General features: G+C 35.3%; 1 protein-coding gene across 5 annotated transcripts in view; it reads left to right on the forward strand.

Annotated features, from left to right (window-relative positions):
• The window catches only part of ELMO1 (engulfment and cell motility 1), a 499,623-nt gene that overhangs the window by 202,656 nt on the left and 270,630 nt on the right, over positions 1-26,337 (forward strand). For all 5 annotated transcript variants that reach the window (XM_058179684.1, XM_058179685.1, XM_058179687.1 and 2 more), the window contains exons 8-9: positions 22,313-22,412; positions 22,864-23,015. In XM_058179684.1, the coding sequence (XP_058035667.1) occupies positions 22,313-22,412; positions 22,864-23,015 (252 nt within the window). The remainder of the gene's footprint in view (positions 1-22,312; positions 22,413-22,863; positions 23,016-26,337) is intronic.

Below are 26,337 nucleotides of genomic sequence, written 5' to 3' on the forward strand. Positions count from 1 at the left end.
ACCAGGCCGAAGCCATGCTGGCCTGATGTTTCCTATTCGCACTGGGTTGATCGGGCCGAAGCGATGTAGGTAGATTGGGCTGAAGCGACGTGGGTAGACTGGGCTGAAGCAATGTGGGCTAGCCCCTTACATTTTCCAGGACGGCCCTCCTCCAACCACATCGCAGGCTGCATCCAGCCCATGGACCTTCTGTTTGACATACCTGCATTAGAGCAAAGAGATTATACAAATACAATACAAACTGCAACTCTCAGGGCCAAGACAAAATTTTAGAAGCTTTGCATATACAGGTAGTCCTTGAATTACAACCACAATTGAGCCCAAAATTTCTGTTGAAAAAATAGTAAAATGAATTTTGTCCCATTTTTGACCTTTCTTGCCTGAGTTATTAAATGAATTACTGCATTTGTTCCTTTTGCAAAATGATTAAGTGAATCCAGTTTCCCCATGGACTTTGCTTGTCAGATGGTCGTAAAAGGAGATTGTATGATCCCGGGGCACTGCAATAAATATGAGTCAGTTGCCAAGTGTCCAAATTTTGATCATGTGACCATGGGAATGCAGTTATAATGTGAAAAACAATCATAAATCACTTTTTTCAATGTTTTGTAGCTTTGAACAGTCATTAAATGAACTGTTGTAGGTTGAGGACTACTTGTAGTCTATGTTATTTTTCTTTATGTGAGACTTCTTTTTACTGTCATAGTATAACAAAGATTGACACCATGATAATGTAGGGACTAGCGCTTTGTCCAAAGAAAAATATTGGCATCCTTTAAAGAACGGATTTTGTAAATATCACAATCCTGTCACTGTTTTGCATATTGAAATTATAAGTATGGTAACTTAGATTCCAGTTAAAAATAAACCTATATAAACATGTTTTATTCTCATGCAACATTATCTGCTAAAATATTTGCTGATTAATTATTTTTTCATAAACATCACTCTGCTAAACAAATAATTCCCTCAACACTGTCAAACTATTACTAAATCTGCTTTATTTATTTATTTATTTATTTAGTCACAACAGTATATATAAGCGTAAGCATGAAAGTAACTATATAATATATAAGCATATATATATAAGCATAAGCATGCAATAACTATATTAATTGGATATAATGAAAGAAAACAATAGGACAGGAACGGTAGGCACGTTTGTGCTCTTATGCACACCCCTTAGGAACCTCTTAGGAATGGGTGAGGTCAATAGTAGACAGTTTTTGGTTAAAGCTTTGGGGATTTTGAGAAGAGACCACAGAGTCAGATAGTGTGTTCCAAGCATTAACAACTCTGTTACAGAAGTCATATTTTCTGCAATCAAGATTGAAGCAGTTAACATTAAGTTTAAATCTATTGTTTTCTCTTGTATTGTTGTGATTGAAGCTGTATTAGTCTTTAACAGGAAGGACATTGCAATAGATGATTCTATGAGTTAAACACAGGTCCTGTCGAAGGCGGCGGAGTTCTAAGTTTTCTAAACCCAAGATTTCAAATCTGGTGGCATAAGGTATTTTGTTGTATTCAGAGGAGTGGAGAATTCTTCTTGTAAAATATTTCTGGACGCGTTCAATTGTATTGATGTCTGAAATGTGGTATCTTCTCATCGTTCCCATCACCCATCTTCTTCCACTTACAACTGCATGACTGTAACTTTGTTGCTTGTTTTCTTACAATTTATATTGCTATTGATCGTTTCCTGATTGCTTATTTATACCCTATGACTATCATTAAGTGTTGTACCTTAGATTTCTTGATGAACGTATCTTTTCTTTTATGTACATTGAGAGCATATGCACCAAGACAAATTCCTTGTGTGTTCAATCACACTTGGCCAATAAAAAAATTCTTTTTTTTTTCTAAAAAAAAATAATAATTTTTTTTTATTCTATTCTATAAACATTCTTCCATGACGTTTCTCAGTCAATGTAAAGGCTGGTAACATTCATAGAATTTTCATTTTCGTGAAATGATATATGGTTATGAGACTTGTTAGCATAATTCTTTCCTTTACCTTTGTTGTTTGGGCTCACAATACAGTTTTAATTCACTTAAACATTTTTTTTTATTATTATTATTATTTTTTATTTACATTTATATCCTGCCCTTCTCCGAAGACTCAGGGCGGCTTACAGTGTATAAGGCAACATATTTCTTTATTTAAGAAATGTATGTTCAAATGAATACTGCAGGTTTTAAAAATTAATAAAAATTATATAAATTTTTGTTCTGTATAAAAAAGACTTTGCTTTGGGCTTTCTTACATAAATTTCTCATGTGTATAGACATCTGTGAATGCTTCTATAAATAACTATTGAGTACACACTAAAATCCCTTAACTGATCTTAGACCTTGTTATATGAACAAAATTGCTTTGGAGAATCATTGTTCCTGAAGGTTATAAATTAGGACACTACCCAAAATATATCAAACCAAGATGAAAAGAAGTTATGGTTATGACTAATTCTGAGAATTTCTATTTATAATCTGTCTATGGATTAGTTGGTTTTCTAATAGGGGAAGCTTTTAACAATGATTGGCTAAGCAACTCGTAACTTCAGATAAGAGTACAGGTTTCAGAGCACTTTTAGAAGCCTTTGATTCAACTTGCTCTGATCTTTTTTTTTTATAAAAAGTTTTTTATACTTTTTTTGAACACATTAAAACACAAGACAAACGTACAACATTTATATACATATCACTGTTTCTTTTCAGCTATTCAAAGCGGTCCTTTCTTACTATTCATACATATTTTAATTCTATTTTATTCTACTTTTACATTATCTATCTTCCTTTATTTCATTTACATTTCATCTACATCTCTGCTGCCTGGAACCACTCAAAAACGCAATGTTCTTTCTTTGCCTCTGCACACCCCATTTTTGGAACTGGGGAGGCAGCAGAGATCTCCAGGTGGTGGAGATCGCGGCAACAGTGTTTTTGGGTGGCAGCACCTTGCCTTTTGCCCCCTGCGCAACACCTGCTTCGCCAAGCAAGTCCCAACCTCCGCGCTTCCTCAGGCCCCTCCCGTTATCAAAATCTGAATGGAAGTGAGGACGCCGCTGTTTCGGGTGGCCTTGCCTTACACCTCTTGCACAGCGCCCAGCAAGCAACCAGTTCTCCAGTGAGGCTGAGGCATCGGTCAGACATGGGTTGCCGGATCTTCTAGAGACTGAGTCATAGCTTTTTGACCATGCCCCTTCCTCCTTCCTGTTGGGCCCAGTTTCGACTCAGTCAGCCTGAGAGAAACATCTCTAGCAGGTCTGGCTTCCAGCCCATTTCTGTTCAATTCTTTCAGAGTCACTGTGAGTTTTTTGACCAAAAAATTTCTTTTTTCTAATCAGGAAACATACCAGTCTACCAGGCTTGCTTCAGTCTAGCAGAGCCATACCAGTCTACTTGCCTTTTTTTGGGAGCGTACCAGTCTACCTTCTTTAAAAACAGAGGCACCAGTCTACTAATTGCCTTTTTTTGGGAGCGCACCGGTCTACCTTTTTAAAAATAGAGGCACCGGTCTACTAGCCACCTACAGCACTGATCAGCTGTAGTGCGACCTTTTGAAGCACCGTGGCAGATGCAAGACCGTTTTCATGAGGATGCGTGGCTGTGCAACACACAGAGGCCGACAACCTCTGAAGGGTGTGGGGGTGGCTACATTCGGTGTATAAGACATACCCAGATTTTCACCCTCTTTTTTGGGGAAAAAGGTACACCAAAAAATACGGTAGTTCAACTGGTATTCATCTGGGCCTGGCGTTTTATTATTTTTTTGTCTTTTTATTGCCATTCCGAATTCTGTTTCAGAAATTGGCCAGTTTAATACTTTTTTCTGTTCTTCCATCAATCTGCATACATTCGTTTCCTCTAAATAATTTTGAATTTCTGCTGCTGTCATTTCTTCCTGTGTATATAGTTTCCAAAAAAAAGTATGTACTATTTGTTTCTTATCTTCTCTTTTCTATTGGATTTTCCCTTCCTCATCTTTCAAATATTGAATTGTTCTTTTATCTTTCTCCTTTTTTAATTTATAGGCTAACCATCTGCTCACCTTGGTTGCATGCTCAAATAATTTTGTGTGGCCATCTTTATTTTCAATGCCACTTCCTCTTGAATTATCAGATTTAATTTATGTTTAATTATCTTCCTTTTCTCTTTTATTTTTTTATGTTGGGGATCTTTTTGCAGTTCTTCGTCTGCTTTTTTAAGCTCTTCCTGTAGTTTGTTTTGGTGGGACCTTTCCTCTTTTCTTTCTTTTTCTCATATATGCAATCGTCACCCCTCTAATATATGCTTTTAATGTGTCCCAAAGATTTTGGATCGACGTATCTTTTTTTTATGTATACTTAAGAAAATCTCTAATTCTTTTTCCAGGTATTTCTTATATTCTCTCTGTCTACATATATTTTGGTTTAAGGTCCATCTTTTATATCTTTTTTGTCCTTTCCAGTAGATGATTATCGGGTTATGGTCAGCCCATTCATTTGTTCCTATTTCTATTTTTTCTATTTCTATTTGCAATTGTGTTGTCATCCAGGCCATGTCAATCCTGGACCACGATTGATGAGGATGGGAATAATATGTATATTGCCTTTCTTCTTTGTGAATTTCTCTCCATATGTCTCTTAACTTTAGTTCTAATGCCATGTTAAATAATTTTTTGGGTAATATTTCCTCCTTTTTTAAATTTTTCTTATTGCTATGGTAATCTCTTTTACTATCAACTATGGCATTATAGTCTCCTATAATACATACATTTTTATTTTTTGTTCTGTTATTGTCTCGTGCAATTTTTTTGTCGTATTCCTGTTGATTCTTATTTGGAGTATATACTACTAATAAAATTAGTTTATATTCCATGTCTAGTTTTATCATCAAAGTTCTCCCCTCATCATCTGCATACACTAATTCTGAATTTATTTTTTCTTTTATATACACTGCTATTCCTCTTTTTTTCTGTTGTGATAATGATACATATAGTCTTCCCAATTTCTTATTTTCCAGTAGTTTTTGGAATCCTTTTTTTATATGGACCTCTTGCAACAGATCATATCTATATCTAGTTTTTTTAATTTTGTAAATATTTGTGTTCTCTTTTTCTGTGCATTTAAACCGTTGATGTTCAATGAAAATAGGGATAATGTCTCTTCCATATCTTACTATACTTGTTTCTCGTTGTTTCTTGTTTTGTTTTTTCTCTTTTTCTTACTCCATCTCTTTCTTCTCATTCTTTTTCTTGAGTTCTCCTTAACTCTCTCTCTCTTGCTAATTCCTCTTGTAGGTCATCTTCTTGACTTCTACTTTCTAATTCATCTTTGCTTTCTTGTTCCTCTTCCAAATAATTTTTATAAAATTCTTGAGCTTTTCTTATTGAGTCTACTTTGAACTTCTTATCTTGCCATGTAATTAATATATCTTCAGGGATAAGCCACCTAAACATTACTTTATATTTTATGAGACATGATGTTAGAAAATGGTACTTCTGTCTTTGCTCTCAAATTCTGCGTGGAATTTGTTTTAAATTTATAATTTATTTCCCTTTATATGTTACAGTCTCTTCTCTTGATTTTTATAGATTTTATCTTTTATTGGGTTTTTTTGTGAATCTTATATGCACTTCCCATGCTAAGCGATGCCTTCTTATATAATTGTTGTGTACTCGATAGATTTCATCTATTGTAACCCTCTTCTGGAAGCACAGGAAAAACAATGCCTTCTCCATTTCCAGAAAAGTGCTTGAATCCATTAATTCTTTATTCGATTGTGATGCCTTCTGCTCTGCCATTTCTACTTTGAGGTCTAGTTGGTCCACCTTGGTTTCTATTTTTATAACCTTTTGCTCATTTTCTGCAACTGTATGTTGTATATTTTCCATCCTTTCCTTCATATTTCTTAAATCTGCCTTTACTTTTCCTATCTCATTTTTAATTTCTTGATGGTGTCTCCTGGCCTCTTCTTGGTTATCTGCCATTTTTTCTTGGAACTTATCAGTGTCTCTTGAATAATTTGGAGCATATTTTGTATACTCTGCATTATCAATTCTGTTTTGTCTTTTTGTTTCTCTGACATATTTTCAATTGACCGTTGGGTTGTGGGAGATGCTATAGATGTTGGGTTAAAGATGGGCTTTTAAAGATGGTTAAAGATGGTTCTTTAAAATTAGGTTGTTCTTAATTGTATATTTTTATAACCTCTCCTTTTTCAAGTGTTATCAACAAACCAAGTGTTTTCCCCTCTCAAATAATAATTTTATCAATGTATATATTAACTATAATGAATTCCAACCAGACTTTTCCTTTTTTAAAAAAAGTTCTTCCTCTCTTCCTCTCTTCTTCTTCTTCGTCTTCGTCTTTCCACTCCCTATTGCATCAGATCATCCATTCGGCCTTAGTCACTTTCAAATCCAGTGCACAGTCTCTACGTCCTCCCAGTCTCTTTTTTTCTTTTTTGTATTTATTTCTTCTTTATCTTTTTAACCTCTTTATTCCAGTCCACTCTGTCTTCTTCTTAATAATTATAAATCCACAGTTGTCCACATATGTATCTATTAATCTCTTTCCAAATTATCCCCTCTTTGTTTCACTAAATCCTCCAAAGCCACCAAATCCGCTTATCTAAGTAGGAAGACTCCTTACTTTAAAGTTTAAATCCTCTGTGTATTATATCTTTGCTATTCTTCCTTCTCATAATGCAGTTAGATCTTTAACTCAAGTCCGATTATTACAGTTTACAGTTTATTGCTTTATATCTTCTTTGTTAATTGTCCTTCTGTACCTTCTGTTACTCAGTTGCTCTGTTACTCTGTTGCCTTCATTCGGTCATCTCCTGTTAAGGAGGTCATCAGTGGCTTCGGGGTGAGTTACCATCTGTACGCTGATGACACGCAGCTGTACTTCTCCACTCCTGGCCACCCCAACGAAGCTGTTGAAGTACTGTCCCGGTGTCTGGAAGCCGTACGGGTCTGGATGGGGAGAAACAGACTCAAGCTCAATCCCTCCAAGACGGAGTGGCTGTGGATGCTGGCACCCCGGTACAGTCAGCTGCAACCGCAGCTGACTGTTGGGGGCGAGTTATTGGCCCCAATGGAAAGGGTGCAAAACTTGGGTGTCCTCCTGGATGGGCGGCTGTCATTTGATGATCATTTGGCGGCCGTCTCCAGGAGGGCCTTTTACCAAGTACGCTTGGTCCGCCAGTTGCGCCCCTTCCTTGACCGGGATGCCTTATGCACGGTCACTCACGCTCTTGTCACTTCTTGTTTGGATTATTGCAATGCTCTCTACATGGGGCTGCCCTTGAATGCACCCGGAGGCTTCAGCTAGTTCAGAATGCAGCTGCGCGGGTAATAGTGGGAGCCACCCGTTGCTCCCATATAACACCAATCCTGCGCAGTCTGCACTGGCTTCCTGTGGTCTTTCGGGTGCGCTTTAAGATTCCACCTTTAAACCGCTCCATGGCTTAGGGCCCGGATACTTACGGGACCGCCTGCTGTTACCGTATGCCTCCCACCGACCCGTACGCTCACACAGAGAGGGTCTTCTTAGGGTGCCATCCGCCAAACAATGTTGGCTGGCGGCCCCCAGGGGAAGATCCTTCTCTGTTGGAGCTCCTGCTCTCTGGAACGAACTTCCCCCTGATTTACGCCAATTGCCTGATCTTCGGACCTTTCGCCGTGAGCTGAAAACGTATTTATTTATTCAAACGGGACTGGCTTAAAAGTTTTATTAAATTTTTAAATTAAATTAAATTAAATTTTTAAATTGGGTTTTTTTTATGTATTTTAGGGTTTTAAATTGTTTTAAATTTTGGCCATGTAAATTATATGCTTGGTTTTAAGTTTTGTTTTAATGTGTATATTGTGGGGTTTTTACTATTTTGGCTGTACACCGCCCTGAGTCCTTCGGGAGAAGGGCGGTATAAAAATCTAATAAAATAAATAAATAAATAAATAATTAAGCGCTCTCTCTTTACTCTCTGCGACTCTCTTGTTCAGTGACTACTTTGATGAAGTTTTCACTTTAACTTTCTCCAATCCTTCGCAATTGCTGATACTGAGATCCTTTTTTCTCTTCCATGCTATGCAGCCACCATTGTTCTCGATCTGCCTTAAAGACAGATTTTTTTCCTGCCGGATTTAAGGGGTTCAGCTTTTTTCCTCCAGGTCGCTATCATCTTGTCCAAAGAATAAAGCCTTCCCCTTTAGTTTCCCAAATCCTCCGGGTTTGGGAATACCCTTAAAAGGGCTCCTTTTCAGGAATTAATTGGGCTTTCGGGAGCTGTAAATCGCACCCTCACCCACTTCACTCTGGTGCCACCACTGGAATTCCAACTTGCTCTGATCTTTGAGAAAAACATGGTCCAGGGAATCTGGGTACCATTGTTGAGAAGACAATAAAAACAACATTTATAAACAAAAATATATTATGTTACAAAGTTGGATTAGCGAAGAAAATTGTATGGAATACCCATGAAAAATGGATGTTCATGATCAAATGGTACATGAAATAATAATAATAATAACAGAGTTGGAAGGGATTTTGGAGGCCTTCTAGTCCAACCCCCTGCCCAGGCATGAGACTACACCATTTCAGACAAATGGTTATCCAACGTTTTCTTAAAAATTTCCAGTGTTGGAGCATTCACAACTTCTGCAGGCAAGTTGGTCCACTGATTAATTGTTCTAACTGTCAGGAAATTTCTCCTTAGTTCTAAGTTGCTTCTCTCCTTGATTAGTTTCCACTGATTGCTCCTTGTTCTACCCTCAGGTGCTTTGGAGAACAGCCCGACTCCCTCTTCTTTGTGGCAACCCCTGAGATATTGGAACATTGCTATCAGGTCTCCCCTAGCCCTTCTTTTCATTAAACTAGACATACCAAGTTCCTGCAACCGTTCTTCATATGTTTTAGCCTCCAGTCCCTTAATCATCTCTGTTGCTCTTCTCTGCACTCTTTCTAGAGTCTCAACATCTTTTTTACATCGTGGCGACCAAAACTGAATGCAATATTCCAAGTGTGGCCTTACCAAGGCATTATAAAGTGGTATTAACACTTCACGTGATCTTGATTCTATCCCTCTGTTTATGCAGCCCAGAACTGTGTTGGCTTTTTTGGCAGCTGCTGCACACTGCTGGCTCATATTTAAATGGTTGTCCACTAGGACTCCAAGATCCCTCTCACAGTTACTACTATTGAGCAAGGTACCACATATACGGTACCTATGCATCTTGGTTTATTGCTTGATTATCTTTTCCAGAATCTTCCCTGGTATTGAGGTCAGGCTGATAGGTCTGTAGTTTCCTGGATCTGTTTTTTTTTCCTTTTTTGAAAATGGGAACTACACCAGCTCTTTTCCAGTCCTCTGGCAGTTTCCCTATGCTCCAGGATCTTTGAAAGATATAGTTCAGTGATTCTGAGATCTCGTCTGCCAGTTCCTTCAGAACCTTGGGGTGTAATTCATCCGGTCCTGGTGAATAAAGAAAGTTGAAACTTTAATTTAAAATCTAGTCCAGCCTCCCTCAGAAATTTTAACATTAACCGAGCCAGTAGGGGGTTTCAAAGGAATGAGTGGTAAAACAAATGATAAAAACATTAAAAAAGGATTTCAATGAAAATGAATTAAAGAAAAATATGAGTCATTAGTATGAAAGAAATAAATTGAAGTAGCTTGGTCACATAGAGGAAAAATAGGATAGACTTGTGATACAATTGTGAGAAGTAATCGTGTTTGGCTCAAATTTGGTTTAATTTTTCATGAAACTGAACTCGTAAAACAGTATAGAATTGAGCAAGAAGAAGAAACTGTGGATCCAGGAAAGCATCAGACTAAGCCAACACATGAAATACAAAGCTAGAGGGTAGGTAATAATAATAATAATATATCAGAGTTGGAAGGGACCTTGGAGGTCTTCTAGTCCAACCCCCTGCCCAGGCAGGAAACCCTACACCATTTCAGACAAATGGCTATCCAACATTTTCTTAAAAATTTCCAGTGTTGGAGCATTTACAACTTCTGCAGGCAAGTTGTTCCACTGATTAATTGTTCTAACTGTCAGGAAATTTCTCCTTAGTGCTAGGTTGCTTCTCTCCTTGATCAGTTTCCACCCATTGCTTCTTGTTCTACCCTCAGGTGCTTTGGAGAACAGCCCGACTCCCTCTTCTTTGTGGCAGCCCCTGAGATATTGAAATAGTGAAAGAATTCAAAGTCAAAGAATTGTGTTTATTAGATCTGTGACAGGATTTCCAGAAGAAGTATAGCTATTGTTTCACAAGGAGCAGTTAAGTTTGAGACAAGCAAATGAATATACTCATTTTGTTAGTATAGTTTCTGAGGACTAGAATTTCCAACTATTTCCAGTTACCATAAATATATGTTAAACCAAATTAGATGTCTAGCAGATGTACCCTGAATTAACCTTGCATGTTTCAATGCTTGCAAGAGCTTTGGGTATCTTACAAGGTGGTAGAAAATAGCAGTTTTATTATTTTTTAAAAGTCAATTAAAGGTTTATATTGATTAAAATATATATTTCTAGAATTATTGTTCTACTCTTGATGAATCATTAAGTACCAGGTAGATTTTAGTTTTTGAGGTCTTAGAAAGCATATATAATTAGGAAGCTAGTCCAACATTCTTGTGATCTGTGGTAAGGGCATCATCATTGTGAAAAAGCATTTTGTGTCACATATATTAAATGCAAAGATTTTTTGTCAGATTTCTTAACATCTCCATGTTTATATGGATGAAATGCCTTAATAAAAACAGCAACAGAAAAGGGATATCAGAGAACATTCTCTTTTGATTCAAAAATGATTCTTTTGTTGAATTGCTTAATTGCCTTGCTGAGATATAAAGTGAAAATGCATAAAATACAAAATACAGTGCATTGACTCACAACTGGTTACTTAGCGACCATTCAAAGTTATGACAGATGTCCCCAAGGCTACTTATAACCTAGATTTGGATTTCTGGTGACTGCCCCATCACAGTAACATGATGTTATTTTGGGTACATGGCAATAGGCCCATATTTACTGCCACTTGCAGTGTCCCATGGTTATGGGACAGCAATTAACAACATTTTTGTCTGAAATCTGCATTTACTTCCTGTTTCTGGAAAAAAATACTCTTTGCAGACCAAGGATTTGCTTATGACCACATTGTTCACTTAACAATTGTGATGTTCGCTTTATGATCAAGTATTCTCTTAATGACTGCCTGAAAAAGATCATAAAATTGAGCATAGTCATGTGGTGACTCACTTAGTGACCCGCATGATTTATGGATGTAACTCTAGGCTTAGTTATGGTAATAAGACAAGAACTACCTGTAATTTGCAACAGAGCTGCAATAAAATGCAAAATAACACATTACTATCCTGTTTCCCTGAAAATAAGACATCCCTTGATAATAAGCCCAATTGGGCTTTTGAGCGCATGGCAATAAGGCCAAGTGCTTATTTCAGGGTTCAAAAAAATATAAGATGGTCTTATTTTCGGGGAAACACGGTAGATGACAAAACAATAAGATAAAATTAACCGCAATCACTTTTTTGTCAGAATATTCATAGTAACAAGGTCAGCCAATGAATAGGCATAGTAACAGATCAGCTGGGAACTGAATTGGAAACTGAAACTGGAAGGAGCCTGGGCATGGCTCTGCAGATCTGGATGTGTGCTGAGAATGAAACAAGTCTGGTTTTGTCTGCTCTAAACTCTGAACTTAAAAGCAATATCTCCACTTTACATGCTGGAAGAATCTGCTGTTGGTATTGTAAATTTACTTCATGTGTTATTATGTAGAATAGAATAGAATAGAATAGAATAGAATAGAATAGAATAGAATAGAATAGAATAGAATAGAATTTTATTGGCCAAGTGTGATTGGACACACAAGGAATTTGTCTTGGTGCATATGCTCTCAGTGTACATAAAAGAAAAGATACGTTCATCAAGGTACAACATTTACAACACAATTGATGATCAATATATCAATATAAATCATAAGGATTGCCAGGAACAAGTTATAGTCATACAGTCATAAGTGGAAAGAGATTGGTGATGGGAACTATGAAACGATTAATCGTAGTGCAGATTCAGTAAATAGTCTGACAGTGTTGAGGGAATTATTTGTTTAGCAGAGTGATGGCCTTCGGGGAAAAACTGTTCTTGTGTCTAGTTGTTCTGGTGTGCAGTGCTCTATAGCGTCATTTTGAGGGTAGGAGTTGAAACAGTTTATGTCCAGGATGCAAGGGATCTGCAAATATTTTCACGGCTCTCTTCTTGATTCGTGCAGTATACAGGTCCTCAATGGAAGGCAAGTTGGTAGCAATTATTTTTTCTGCAGTTCTAATTATCCTCTGAAGTCTGTGTTTTTCTTGTTGGGTTGCAGAACCGAACCAGACAGTTATAGAGGTGCAAGTGACAGACTCAATAATTCCTCTGTAGAACTGGATCAGCAGCTCCTTGGGCAGTTTGAGCTTACTGAGTTTATATGTATATAAAGAAGTTAATGAATTCTGCTGAATCAGTTTACCTGTGCTTTCTGGATGTGATTTTGTAATGAACTCTGACATTAATGTCCATCTGACTACAGAACAACGCTTATTTGTTTGAAGATGTCTTTGTCCAATAGAAGCTCATCAGAAACTGACTAGGTGGAGCCACTTTGAAATGCCACCAGTTAGTCCCTCCTTCTGGAGTTACTGGCATAGGTTTTCAGATATTTGTCAGGTAGAAGATTATTTTAAAGCCCAAGCAGCCTAGTATATTTAAAAATGCCTAGTTTTTGAGATGATCCTAGGTGCAATAGAAATGAAACGTAACTGAACTTAATTCTAAACATATACAGTATATTTAATTGAAAGCTTAAAGTCAGTGATTTTAATGGCTTTTGCAAAGAATATTTTTTGCATCATTCTTAAACAAATAGCATCAAAATAGTGGGTTTACTCCCACCTCCTTTCTGATTTCTATGAATGCATAGTAATTCAATGAATCTTAACTTGCTCATAGAAAAAACTAGATTTTATGGGAATTGTGTCGTTTTTTTTACAACTGAACATAAGAGTTTATTCAATCTAGTTGGCTGGGGTGTTGTGCATAGAATAAAGAGCTTGTATTATGATCAGCTGCCTTTACTGCTAAGCTAATAGGCAATAAAATAGAACATAATACTATAGGGACAAATTGGAATATTTAAAACTCCCCAGAGATATTAAGCCTGATGCATGAGGGCATTCTTGGGAAATTCCAAAGATGACCTCATACTGAAGCAACAGAAAACCAGTCTGAACTGCTGAGCCCCTGAGCGGTATGCATAGTTGGTGTTCGTCCGGTAACAAGCTTCAAAACTGACTTCATTTAAATGCATATCATAATATAAACACCTTGTTCTATATCATATATGTAATAAAGCTGCTCTGAGTTAAAGCTGAGTATCTTTATACTTCAAGATGTACACCTTTCCTGTGTAAAAGTAAGATCCTTTATACTATTTACCCCAATTCTCAGAAGAAAATATGATGATAAAACTTGAAAAAGAAATTTTCCAATATAAACGCTACCAGGTAATCGGAGAGCTTTGGGAGCCACTTTAAATTGAATAGCTCACACTGGACTTGAGAGCAAATCATTGAAGCTATCTTCTTATAATTTTAGTATTTGGTACACATTTCTTCACTGACCCTCAAATTTTTCTGGTACTACAATGACATCTAGTGAGAGAAAAATGAAATGTTCTTATTTATTTAAACCATCACCAAACTATATTTAATATGAGAGAACTAAAAATAATATTGGAGAAAAGTTTCAAGCTATGGCTATTACATTCACCTGTCTTTTCTCTGTTGCCATAGCAATGATCCCGAAAAGATATGTCCTACATCACAGTTTTTTTGGGTTGTCTTCCAGTGGCTTGATAGATTTCAAATCTGAAATTTGGCATGAAGTGTAATATTAGAATAGGCTTTGTTGTGGTAGTGTATAGTCACTGGCAATCTTAGTTGCTGCTCCTATGAATTGATTCAATCTTTCTTGAAGCAGTTACTTACTTACTTATTTACTCACTTACAAATTTTATATACTGCCCATCTGTAAGAAGACTGCTGGGGATTTTATAATATGGAATAGCAGTAAGGGATAGAACCACAACAGAAAATACTATTTTCTCATGATTATGCTAACATATTATTTGAAGCAAGGAACATCTTTTTCATTCCTGTTTCTTTTTGCTTCCATGTTTCATTTCTACTAAAGAATGTGAAAAATATTACATATTCAAAATAACAAGCCTCTTACAGATCCATGGCATGGTCTGCCCGTAACTTTTGTACTTGAATGTATGTAAAGGCAACTCTCTCTGGTAATAACAACTCAGAGTTTTGCTGTACCTAGATTAGTGATTTCCTTCCTATTCATTTCTAGTTTTATAGCAAACCATGGTCTGCTGAATTTTCATTTAATGACAGATTTTTATGAGCCAGGAAAGAGGGAGATATTATACTGTCAAGAGAGAAGAAATAATCCTTCAAACCAAAGATGCTAAGTCATTTATTATGTTGTACTTTGGTCCAGTTAAAGATATCTAGTTGTGCGGTTTGAAAAGTCCCCTGAGTGCTATTGCATATGAAAAATAGCACTGTTCTTTATATTATATAGTTAAATGGCAATAAGGCTGAAATCAATCTCTGTTCATAGAACTTGCACTTAATTATATATGTGGGGTGTGTGTGTGTACGTGAGTGTACTGCTCTACACATAGCAGTATTTGACTCAGCACTTTGAATAATCCTTTTTCAGAATTTCAATGTCTGATAATAAACACAATAACTCTAGTTAAAAAACTGAAATTATTCATCAGATGAAATTTTAGCATGTTGAATAATTAATATGACATAATGTAAGTTACTATGTAAATAGTGCATTGATTCATTCATTGATCAGGATTATTTTTTTTGATTGATTCTTAAAAGTTTTTTTTAACCTGTTGCCTTAGTGACTTAAATTATCATGGTGTGTGTATTCATCAGAGGCTTGGCAGTGGCTGGTTAGTTTTTGAAGAGCAGGACAGAAAAAAAGCAGTTTGTACAACAGAATTCTATTAATGCAAACTTGTGTCCAAATTTAGACTAGATTTGCTAAACAAAGTAATGTTTTTAAGTAATAATCTCGGAGTCAAACTAGTCTCCTTAACCATTTGCTGTAGAAATAATTGGTAGTGCTCAAACCAATATAGCAGGACATAATCTTTTTTTTTATTTTGTCACAACAATATACGCAAACATTGATATAAAACAACAACACATCATAAAAACATATATATAAGCAAAAGTATGCAACAACTATATTAATTTGATATAATGAAAGGGAACAATAGGACAGGAACGGTAGGCATTTTTGTGCTCTTATGCCTCTTGGAATGGGGTGAGGTCAATAGTAGACAGTTTTTGGTTGAAGTTTTTGGGATTTTGAGAAGAGACCACAGTTGGGTAGTGAGTTCCAAGCGTTAACAACTCTGTTACAGAAGTCATATTTTCTGCAATCAAGATTGAAGTGGTTAACATTAAGTTTGAATTTATTGTTTGCTCTTGTATTATTGTGACTGAAGCTGAAGTAGTCTTTAACAGGAAGGACATTGCAATAGATGATTCTGTGTGTTAAACACAGGTCTTGTCAGAGTCGGTGGAGTTCTAAGTTTTCTAATCCCAGGATTTCAAGTTTGGTGGTATAAGGTATTTTGTTGTTTTCAGAGGAGCGGAGAACTCTTCCTGTAAAATATTTCTGGACGCGTTCAATTGTATTAATGTCAGATATGTGGTATGGGTTCCAGACAGGTGAGCTATATTCAAGAATAGGTCTAGCAAATGTTTTGTATGCTCTGGTTAGTAGTGTAGAGTTTTTGGAAAAGAAGCTGCATAAACTTAGGTTTACAACTCTTAGAGCCTTTTTTGCTATGTAGTTGCAGTGGGCTTTGGCACTTAGATATGGCACTTAGAGATATGAAAACTCCAAGGTCTTTAACAGGGTGGGGGGTCATCTGTAAAGTAATGTCCATTAAGCTTGTACTTAGTGTTATGGTTCTTTTTCCCAATATGTAAGACTGAGCATTTACTGGTTGAGATTTGGAGTTGCCAAGTTTTAGACCAATCGGATACAAATTAAGGTCTTTTTGAAGGGTAGAAGTATTGTTGGTGGTGTTAAATAGTTTGACATCGTCAGCAAAGAGAACACAATAACTTGAGATAAGGTCACAGAGATCATTAATGTATAGTATGAAGAATGTTGGTCCAAGAACGCTGCCTTGGGAAATGCCACTTTTGACAGGAACAAGATTTGATAGAGCATTGACAATTTTGTTTAACAGGAAGGCATTTATCCAATTGTGAAGAGGTCCTGAAATGCTGTAGGATTTTAGTTTTAGGAGAAGTTTATCATGTACTACTGAGTCAAAAGCTTTGCAGAAGCCTATGTAGATTGCATCTATTGCTTTGCCTTGATCAAGGTTACTAGTTCATATGTTTTTACAGTCGAGAAGTTACAAGTTACATGATAATTTTTTTCTGAAACCAAATTGTTTATTAGAGAGTAGGTTGTTTGTTTCTAGGTGGAGGGTAATGGATTGGTTTATGATAGATTCCATTACTTTGCAGGTGACGCAGCATAGAGAGATTGGTCTGTAATTTTCAACTAGGCTGGGATCTCCTTTTTTGAAGATAGGGATGACTGTGGCTAGAGACCAAAGTTTGGGAAGGGAACTAGTCGTGAAAGCTTTATATAGCAGAACTTAGGGGTTCTGCTATATTAGTAGAAAGCTTTTTTAAGAAGTATGCACATAGTCCATCAGGCCCAATAGATAAAGATGGTTTCAGGTTGTGAAGAGCTTTTTCAACATTCTCTTCTGTGAAGTCTATATGTGTTAAGTTGTTGTACTCATTGTTAGTACGATTGGGGAATGTCAGATATGAGCCATCACTGTTAACAAAGACTGAGCCAAAGAATGTGTTAAAGAGGTTTGCTTTAACTGTTTCATCAGTACATTCTTTGCTGTTAGATTCTTTTTGTGGTGGGATGGATCTTGTTTCTTTAAGTTTATTGTTCACAAAATTATAAAAAGCACAATTGGAATTTGTGCATGGTAGGTCTTCTTGCTTGGTGTGGTAAACAGTGCATTCAGTTTTTATTTGGTTGCAAATATTTCTGTAGTGGTTTTTGAAGTTTGCTACATAGCCCTTTTTGTTTCTTCTCCAGAGGATTTTTTTTTTTGATTGAAGCTTTTTTATTGATATGGATAATTTGGGTTTTTTGGTTGTTGTTGTTGTTGTTGTTTTGGTGATTTGTGGTACGTATAGTTTGATGATTCTATTGATTTCAAGTAGGAAGACTTTATAGTGGTCTTCGGCAGAGATACAGGTTGAGAATAGATTTTGCCATTCAAGAAATGAGAGATCGTTGTTTATAAGGTCATAGTTGGCTTTTTTAAAATTGTAGTTAGGAGTACTATTATTATGACAATTTATGTGAGGGCGTATATTGAGACAAAAGTCTATCATGCAGTGGTCACTGTTGTAAAAGGGTTCTTTTATTTGTAGTCCATAAATTGATTTCTTGTTATTGCAAAATATGAGGTCGAGGCAGTTGTTGAGTCTTGTATTGTTAGTTACTAGTTGTTCAAGACCTAGTAACGGTCTTGAGTACCTTCCTAGTACCTTTGTAACGGCGTTGTATAGTGTAGTATGGATTGGTTCAATCCATACTACAATCTGCAATTGAATCTGCAGTTGAAGCTTGGCTTGTCACTTAATTATAATTGATAGCTCATTTGTGCTCTCTCTTTTCTCACATGAGTTTCTACCTGTTTTCTGCCAACTAAGTATTTTAAGAATTTTCACAACACTGGCTATACAGTTGTAGCTTGATACTCCAAACTGCTTTGAAACTCATTGAATTTGGTATTCCACTCATTTTGATGTAAAAATTTTGTCCCAATATTCATCATTTGCTTGGTATTCAATGCATAAGCTAAAACTTATTAGTGTTGGCTGCGTTGTCACTCATTACATTATTCCTTTTTTTAATATCAAATTTTTAAATTTTATATTACATATACATATAAATGTGTAAACAGTGTGACACCTGGGTGCCATAAATTTCAGTACAAATAAAATGATACTATTAATCATAGTTATCACATTCATCCAGCTTATATATTTCTAATAGTAATACACATTTATATCAAATTATAATATTTCATTATTTCATATTGTTTAAACATACATAATACTACAGCTGTTCAATTTCTAAACCTCTCATCATTATACTTATCATATTGTATAAAAATGTGTATATTAATATTCCCCCTTCCACTTATTTCTGTCTTTATTCTTATATTCATGTGACCATTATATTAAAAGATGTTCCCTTTTTACGATACTATCCTTCATTATTTCATTGTTTGATATTGAAATATGCAATTGTAATACCAATCACAATATTATTTAAACATACAAATTAACTCTGTCTATATCAAATCTATATGATTCCACTATTAACCTGTTTAAACCAGTATTAAAATATGTTCTTTCATAATTTTATTAGTCATTATTTATCCTTCATTATTTCATTATTCAATATTTCAATATATTATTCTAATGCCAATCACAATATTATTTAAAAATACAAAATAACTCTATTCATATTCTTGCTTTCATCCAATCTTTATGATTCTAGTATTAACATACATGTTTATATTAAAATATGCTCTTTTCATTATTTAATTGCTCAGCGTTTACTAATCACAATATTGTTTAAGCTTGACTATTTTAATTTCTCCTTATGCCACCATTATAAAAAAAGGAAAGAAAACGAAAGAAAAAGAATTTTTTTCTTTTTTCTCTTCCCTTTCTTCTTTTTCCTATCTGCCTTCTAGCCATCATCTCTTGCCCACATCAACATTTTAATTCTTATTCTTTTTTTAACTTGTGTCCCATATTCTTCTCTTAAATATTTATCTCTGTCTGTATCTGCATCTGCATCCTGCCTAGTTAATCTAAGTATTTTTCACATCCCTACCCTTTTCCACTGTCTAGCTTTAAAGTTATCAGCTCTAAGCCGTCTCCCTTCCCATAGTATCTTCCTGCTCCTCCTGTTCTCTTTTCATATCTCTTAAAATATTTCCCTCCTGGTTTGATTCATCAAACATTATTAGTTTTATTAATGATTACTCATGATCTTCTTTCCATTGATTCTTCAATTCTGTTTTTCCCTTTATTTTTTCTGCTAGCTCCTTCCTTTCCTGGGCATCTTATTCATTAGTCATTGTCCTTTGTATGATGTTTTCCAGTTTTTGATCTATGCCATTCATTGATTCTATCATTGCCTTATGTTCTTTCTGTATAATATCCTTTATGCTTTGAAACATCAAATCCATCTCGATCAAAGTTCCGCTCGTTTGCTCCTTCTGTTGCATCTCATCTTGTTTTAATAAATTCCACTTTTAGTCAATAGCTCAAGAACCATTTATTCCAACCTGGGTGATTCTTCAAAGTATCCACTGATTACAGTTCTTTATGTTCTATAAATAGTCAGGCCCATTTATATAGTCCAGGGAGTTATCCAAGCCTCTTTGAATCACCTTTCTAGATTAAGTCAAATATCTTAACATTCAGGGATCACTTTAATTAAATGTCTTCCTTGTTCTCATGTTTAAATCTCCAATGGTCATAGAGTAGATGTATATAGTCTAATAAATATTTTCACAGTCCTTTAAATGGGTATTCCCAGGTTTGTATATTTTCCTTTCATCAGCAGGCATTGCTCTTAGGTTAATTTTCATTATTTCATATTGTTTAAACATACATAATACTACAGCTGTTCAATTTCTAAACCTCTCATCATTATACTTATCATATTGTATAAAAATGTGTATATTAATATTCCCCCTTCCACTTATTTCTGTCTTTATTCTTATATTCATGTGACCATTATATTAAAAGATGTTCCCTTTTTACGATACTATCCTTCATTATTTCATTGTTTGATATTGAAATATGCAATTGTAATACCAATCACAATATTATTTAAACATACAAATTAACTCTGTCTATATCAAATCTATATGATTCCACTATTAACCTGTTTAAACCAGTATTAAAATATGTTCTTTCATAATTTTATTAGTCATTATTTATCCTTCATTATTTCATTATTCAATATTTCAATATATTATTCTAATGCCAATCACAATATTATTTAAAAATACAAAATAACTCTATTCATATTCTTGCTTTCATCCAATCTTTATGATTCTAGTATTAACATACATGTTTATATTAAAATATGCTCTTTTCATTATTTAATTGCTCAGCGTTTACTAATCACAATATTGTTTAAGCTTGACTATTTTAATTTCTCCTTATGCCACCATTATAAAAAAAGGAAAGAAAACGAAAGAAAAAGAATTTTTTTCTTTTTTCTCTTCCCTTTCTTCTTTTTCCTATCTGCCTTCTAGCCATCATCTCTTGCCCACATCAACATTTTAATTCTTATTCTTTTTTTAACTTGTGTCCCATATTCTTCTCTTAAATATTTATCTCTGTCTGTATCTGCATCTGCATCCTGCCTAGTTAATCTAAGTATTTTTCACATCCCTACCCTTTTCCACTGTCTAGCTTTAAAGTTATCAGCTCTAAGCCGTCTCCCTTCCCATAGTATCTTCCTGCTCCTCCTGTTCTCTTTTCATATCTCTTAAAATATTTCCCTCCTGGTTTGATTCATCAAACATTATTAGTTTTATTAATGATTACTCATGATCTTCTTTCCATTGATTCTTCAATTCTGTTTTTCCCTTTATTTTTTCTGCTAGCTCCTTCCTTTCCTGGGCATCTTGTTCATTACTCATTGTCCTTTGTATGATGTTTTCCAATTTTTTGATCTATGCCATTCATTGATTCTATCATTGCCTTATGTTCTTTCTGTATAATATCCTTTATGCTTTGAAACATCAAATCCATCTCGATCAAAGTTCCGCTCGTTTGCTCCTTCTGTTGCATCTCATCTTGTTTTAATAAATTCCACTTTTAGTCAATAGCTCAAGAACCATTTATTCCAACCTGGGTGATTCTTCAAAGTATCCACTGATTACAGTTCTTTATGTTCTATAAATAGTCAGGCCCATTTATATAGTCCAGGGAGTTATCCAAGCCTCTTTGAATCACCTTTCTAGATTAAGTCAAATATCTTAACATTCAGGGATCACTTTAATTAAATGTCTTCCTTGTTCTCATGTTTAAATCTCCAATGGTCATAGAGTAGATGTATATAGTCTAATAAATATTTTCACAGTCCTTTAAATGGGTATTCCCAGGTTTGTATATTTTCCTTTCATCAGCAGGCATTGCTCTTAGGTTAATTTTCATTATTACTAAAAATCTGATTTTAGTTATTTTAAATTGTAATTAAATTATAAAACCAATGTTAATTTTTAAATCCATAATTCCAGTATTTTATTTTAAATTGTCTTCCAATGTCATGTCTTTCCAATTTGGAAGTGCAATTTCCTGCATTTTTAAAGAAAAAAAAGTTTTTTTCCTCTCTTTAATCCTTTCCTTCGGGACTCTTTGCGACTTTACAAGACGTCCTTCTTTGCTTCACTGCCCCTCCAAGGCTGCTTTGGTTCCTTTCAGAACCCACCAACGGGGAGAACTCGGCATGGGAGCACGGAGACCTGTCTGATTTCGCTGCGATGTTAGCCAGAAGTCCCTATATTATTCCTTATGGGGAAAATTTTTTTGATATTCATCCTTTTTGGTATTTATTACACTTCCCAGAGCCAATTAACAATAAGTACCAAGGTATCACTATAATTAGGTATTTTATTTAAAAGTTTAAAAGTGATTTTAAAAATCTAGTTAAAAGTTAATGCTGAAGTCTAGTCTTCATTTAAGATTTATTCATAGATGAGGCTGAAAGGTTGATGGCATACATATGAGGTAAGGGATAGACCTCTGATCTATTTCAGGAATGGATTCTAGTTGCCCAGATTTTTACAACTTTACTGAACATTTTGTTTCACTTTACATATGTCGTTTAATGGAGAAGAATGAATGTGGTATATAGCCTTTTTCTATTAAAGATTCTCAATTTCTTCTCATTAGTAGAATGTTGATTTCCATATAACATTATTTTGAAGCTTCTTTGCTCTACAGCCTTCATTTTATTCTGCTTCTACTCTTTTGCAGTCCTGCTTCATTGTTCCTTGCCCCAAAGCTTTGTATTTTCCTCTTGTGGTCCCTCCATTACTACTATGGCTTATGTGTGTTTCAGCTTTGGAGACATGTTATCGTATACGTTGACAGCATTTGTTGAGCTGATGGATCATGGAATTGTATCTTGGGATACTTTCTCAGTGGCTTTCATAAAAAAGGTAAAGTTTATGTTTATTACTAATATCCAAATTGGTATGGGGACAGCCTCATTTTATATTTGTTTCTGTCTCATTTACATATAAAGTAAAGAATGGGTGGCACATACAAAATAAATAGATAAATGACTGGGTTTACACATTGTGCTATTTGTACAAGTATCATAGTCATCTTACAGTGTGTTAACGCTGAGTATTCCTGCAGAGTTATTGCAGCACACCTGGCTATTTCTTATCTGGAAAATTGGAGGAAAACAGTTGTGAGGATGGCTGTTGCAGAGGAATAGTAGATACTCCTCCAGTTGAAATGTTTATGGATTATGCCTGCAAACATGACTAGTCTGCTATCACAGTTGGATAATCAGAACATTAATATTATGTTCAAATTCTATTGATCTTGTTGGAGGATTTACTTTCACTCTGGATTTACAGAAAAATTGTGATTTATTTATAGATTGCAAGTTATGTGAGCAAGTTCCAAAACGATATTGCTATACTACAAAGATCATTAGCCATTTTAGAATCAATGGTACTGAATGGTCATGATCTGTATCAGAAAGTGGCACAAGAGATAACAATTGGGCAATTAATTCCACATCTACAAGGGTAAGTTTTCTGTGGTTTTCTTTTAATTTCCTTCTTGTTTTAGGCTTGGAAAACTTCAGATTAGAAACAAGTACAGGTACTAGTATAAAAACATATAAACTATTTAAAAACTCTTCAAAAGAATCAAAATTTAATAAAGATGTAGCTCCTTCCTTGATTTTTAAATGAACAATTAGCAATTAAAATATAAAGTGCTTTTTTTAACATGAAGAATTAAATGCTGATTAAAAAAAGACTAGGTGGTTGATTGAGGAAAAGTCTAACTAATATCAATTTTCCAGCTTACACATTCCTCCTGCTGGTGTCCCCATGCGCTTTATTAAATTCAGTCAGAATAGAGCTGGAAGGGATCTTGGAGGTCTTCTAGTCCAATCCCCTGCTCAAGCAGGAAACTCTACCAGGGGAGTCAAACTCGATTTCATTGTGGGGCGCATCAGGGATATGTTTGACTTCAAAGACTTCAAAGGGTGTGTGGGGCAGGGGGGGCACGGCCAGGGTGGGTGTGACAGCACTCTGCCTCCTGCAACAGTCTGCCAGCCAAAACAGGGGCAGGGGGTTAATTACAAGATATGGGCTTTGCTTTGTGACATCCAGGTCCAATGAGCAAGGAGTGTGAACTGCACAGAAAATACACTTTTGTTTGTTATGAAGAAATATCTCCAAAGTCGGATGTAGACTAAATGTAGATTAACTTTTAGCTACACACCTTTCCAGCAAACAGCAAATTTTGAAGCTCCAGGAAAAGAGGATTCATTTTAGTATGAGTAACCACAGTTTGCATGTTGGAGGTTCCTAAAGGAATGCTGGGAAACTCTGTATTTTAAAGAACATTTGAGGAAGGGGTGTGGAATAGCCCTTCTCTGCCTGAGGCTGTAGAGACTTGGCACCAATGAAGATGCTTTTTGTGAAGCAACTGATCAACACTGACAGGGTAAGCCACTAGTATATAAAAATAAGACCAAATTCCACTCCCTTCTACTACTGATGATGTTACCTAGCTTGGTAATGAAACATCTGCAAGAAAACCGTAAAGCTCAGAGAGCACCAAGGACCCCACAATTCAACCCTGAGCTAAAAATATTATCTTCCATCAATAAACACTTTTTGGTTAAAGAGACTCAGAGCCTGCATTATATGAGATGGCTCCCAGTGGATTTCATTTTTAAATTTTGATATGATTTTGTAAATAAGGAATGTAGAATTATAATGGCTGAGTCTTTGATCCTTCGTACATGAAAAAAACAAAAAACAAAGCTAAGCTAACAAATAAAAAGCTTTTGGAAAAAAAAGACTCGGGGAAAAAAAAGAGTGAAAGTGTAAGAAAGAAGGAAAACTGAAAAAGAATACTTCCAACTTTCTTTGGTACAGATCTAAGAAAAAAATATATCAAACTCTTACTCTAAGATTAACATTTGTATACATTATTTCCATATTCCCATATCTAATCATCAAAGCCCCAGATCAACTTTTAATTTCAGTTTCTCACAAAAAGTCCGGTAATGGTTCATATCGCTTTAATGACTATTTGTTAAGGAAACCACAACTGATTTATTTAATTGCACCAAACTCTAAATAAAACAGAAATGGAAAATCCTAAGCTCTAGTTTGCCTATGCTTCTCAATGTCTATGCTTCTCAACTTTGGCAACTTTAAGGTGCATGGACTTCAATTCTCAGAATTCCCCAGGCAGCATGAGCCACGGGCCTCTGAGGCTCAGGCTGCTAATGCAGTCTGTTATTAATCTGTTATTAATTGCTGCCTGCAATTACTGCAGGTTCTAGTCCCACCAGGCCCAAGGTTGACTCAGCCTTCCATCCTTTATAAGGTAGGTAAAATGAGGACCCAGATTGTTGGGGGCAATAAGTTGACTTTGTATTAATATACAGATGGATGAAGACTATTGCTTAACATAGTGTAAGCCGCCCTGAGTCTTCGGAGAAGGGCGGGATATAAATGCAAATTTTAAAAAAAAGTCTGCCCATCTTAAACTTGCTAAAACTAAGAATATAGATAGAGATTATCTATAGATCTATAGATAGGGATTATTCCATTCTCCATATCCAGATCTTTTACATTTCTATTCAATTTTTTTCAGTTATAATAAGAATAAAATTTCATAATTGAATACTTCTAGTAGTTACATAGTGTTAAAAAATAAAACTTAGCCATTAATCCCCATCTTATAAAAAAGAATTTCTAGTTGTCATCAATAATGACACCTTTTATTACATAGAATATTTCTGGTTAAGTCATATAGGTGATACTAATTTCCTAAAATATCTCATTAGAACTTTTGTCTGAAATGATGTAGAGTTTCCTGCCTGGGCAGGGGGCTGGACTAGAAGACCTCCAAGGTCCCTTCCAACTCTGTTATTATATTATGTTTAACTAATATTACCTGGTTATAAGAAATGAGTATGAAACAGTTTGGAAACAGATCATGCACTGTACAGCACAAATAACTTCCTATTGCAATGGGCAGTATGATCTAGTAAACAAAGGGAAGATAAGAAGGATGCACTCTCAGGTACTTCCTGATCTTTATTCAAAGATTATATGAAAATATTGCAGAATGATGAAACGAGATGGGACTGTTGGCTAATTCAACAATCCAAAGTAATAGTCCAAATAAGCACAGATTCCTCACAAAACATGGCATACAATCGTGCTGCATCCAGGAAACCAAAATCATAAATATTAATACCACTTTCATTGTACTTACAGTAACAGAACTTTGTCTGAAAATGCTTCTCTTCTCCACTACTTTTGGGAAGGAGGAGAAATTTAGGAGAGTGAATTCTAAGACCAAATTACATTTCTGGCTTGATGCATGTTTTGGAGTTTTTATTTGGCGAGGGGTTTTTCTGGAATGCTGACAGTTCATTTATCAGATCATTGTCTAGGATGTGGCTTTTCTTCCTAGATTTCATAGTTATTCTCATATCTCATTAGATCCTATTGTTTCTATTTGCAAATTAGTGCAGTAAATTTGATCATCAGCCTGCAAAGGATGTTACATATTCATGCCATCTCTTGTAAAAAAGAAGTCTTCCCTTTCCCCTTCCTTCTGTCTGTCCATCTATCCATCCATCCATCTGTCAGGCTGACTCTAGTGGAAAAATACAGCTCTGCAAGTAATCAGACCAGCTACAACAAAGCAAATAGGGAACCAGTAAAGTTGTGAACCAGTATTCACAAAATTAATGAACCCATTGGTAATTGTCAATGGTAACCTGGAATACTGCATTTTGCACCTTGTGAAGTTTCAGGTGAACCCTCTAGAGCAGGAGTATCGAACTTGCAATGACACAACATCGCATGA

This window comes from Ahaetulla prasina, chromosome 4 (assembly GCF_028640845.1).
Source record: "Ahaetulla prasina isolate Xishuangbanna chromosome 4, ASM2864084v1, whole genome shotgun sequence".
In the NCBI taxonomy this organism is placed as follows: domain Eukaryota; kingdom Metazoa; phylum Chordata; class Lepidosauria; order Squamata; family Colubridae; genus Ahaetulla; species Ahaetulla prasina.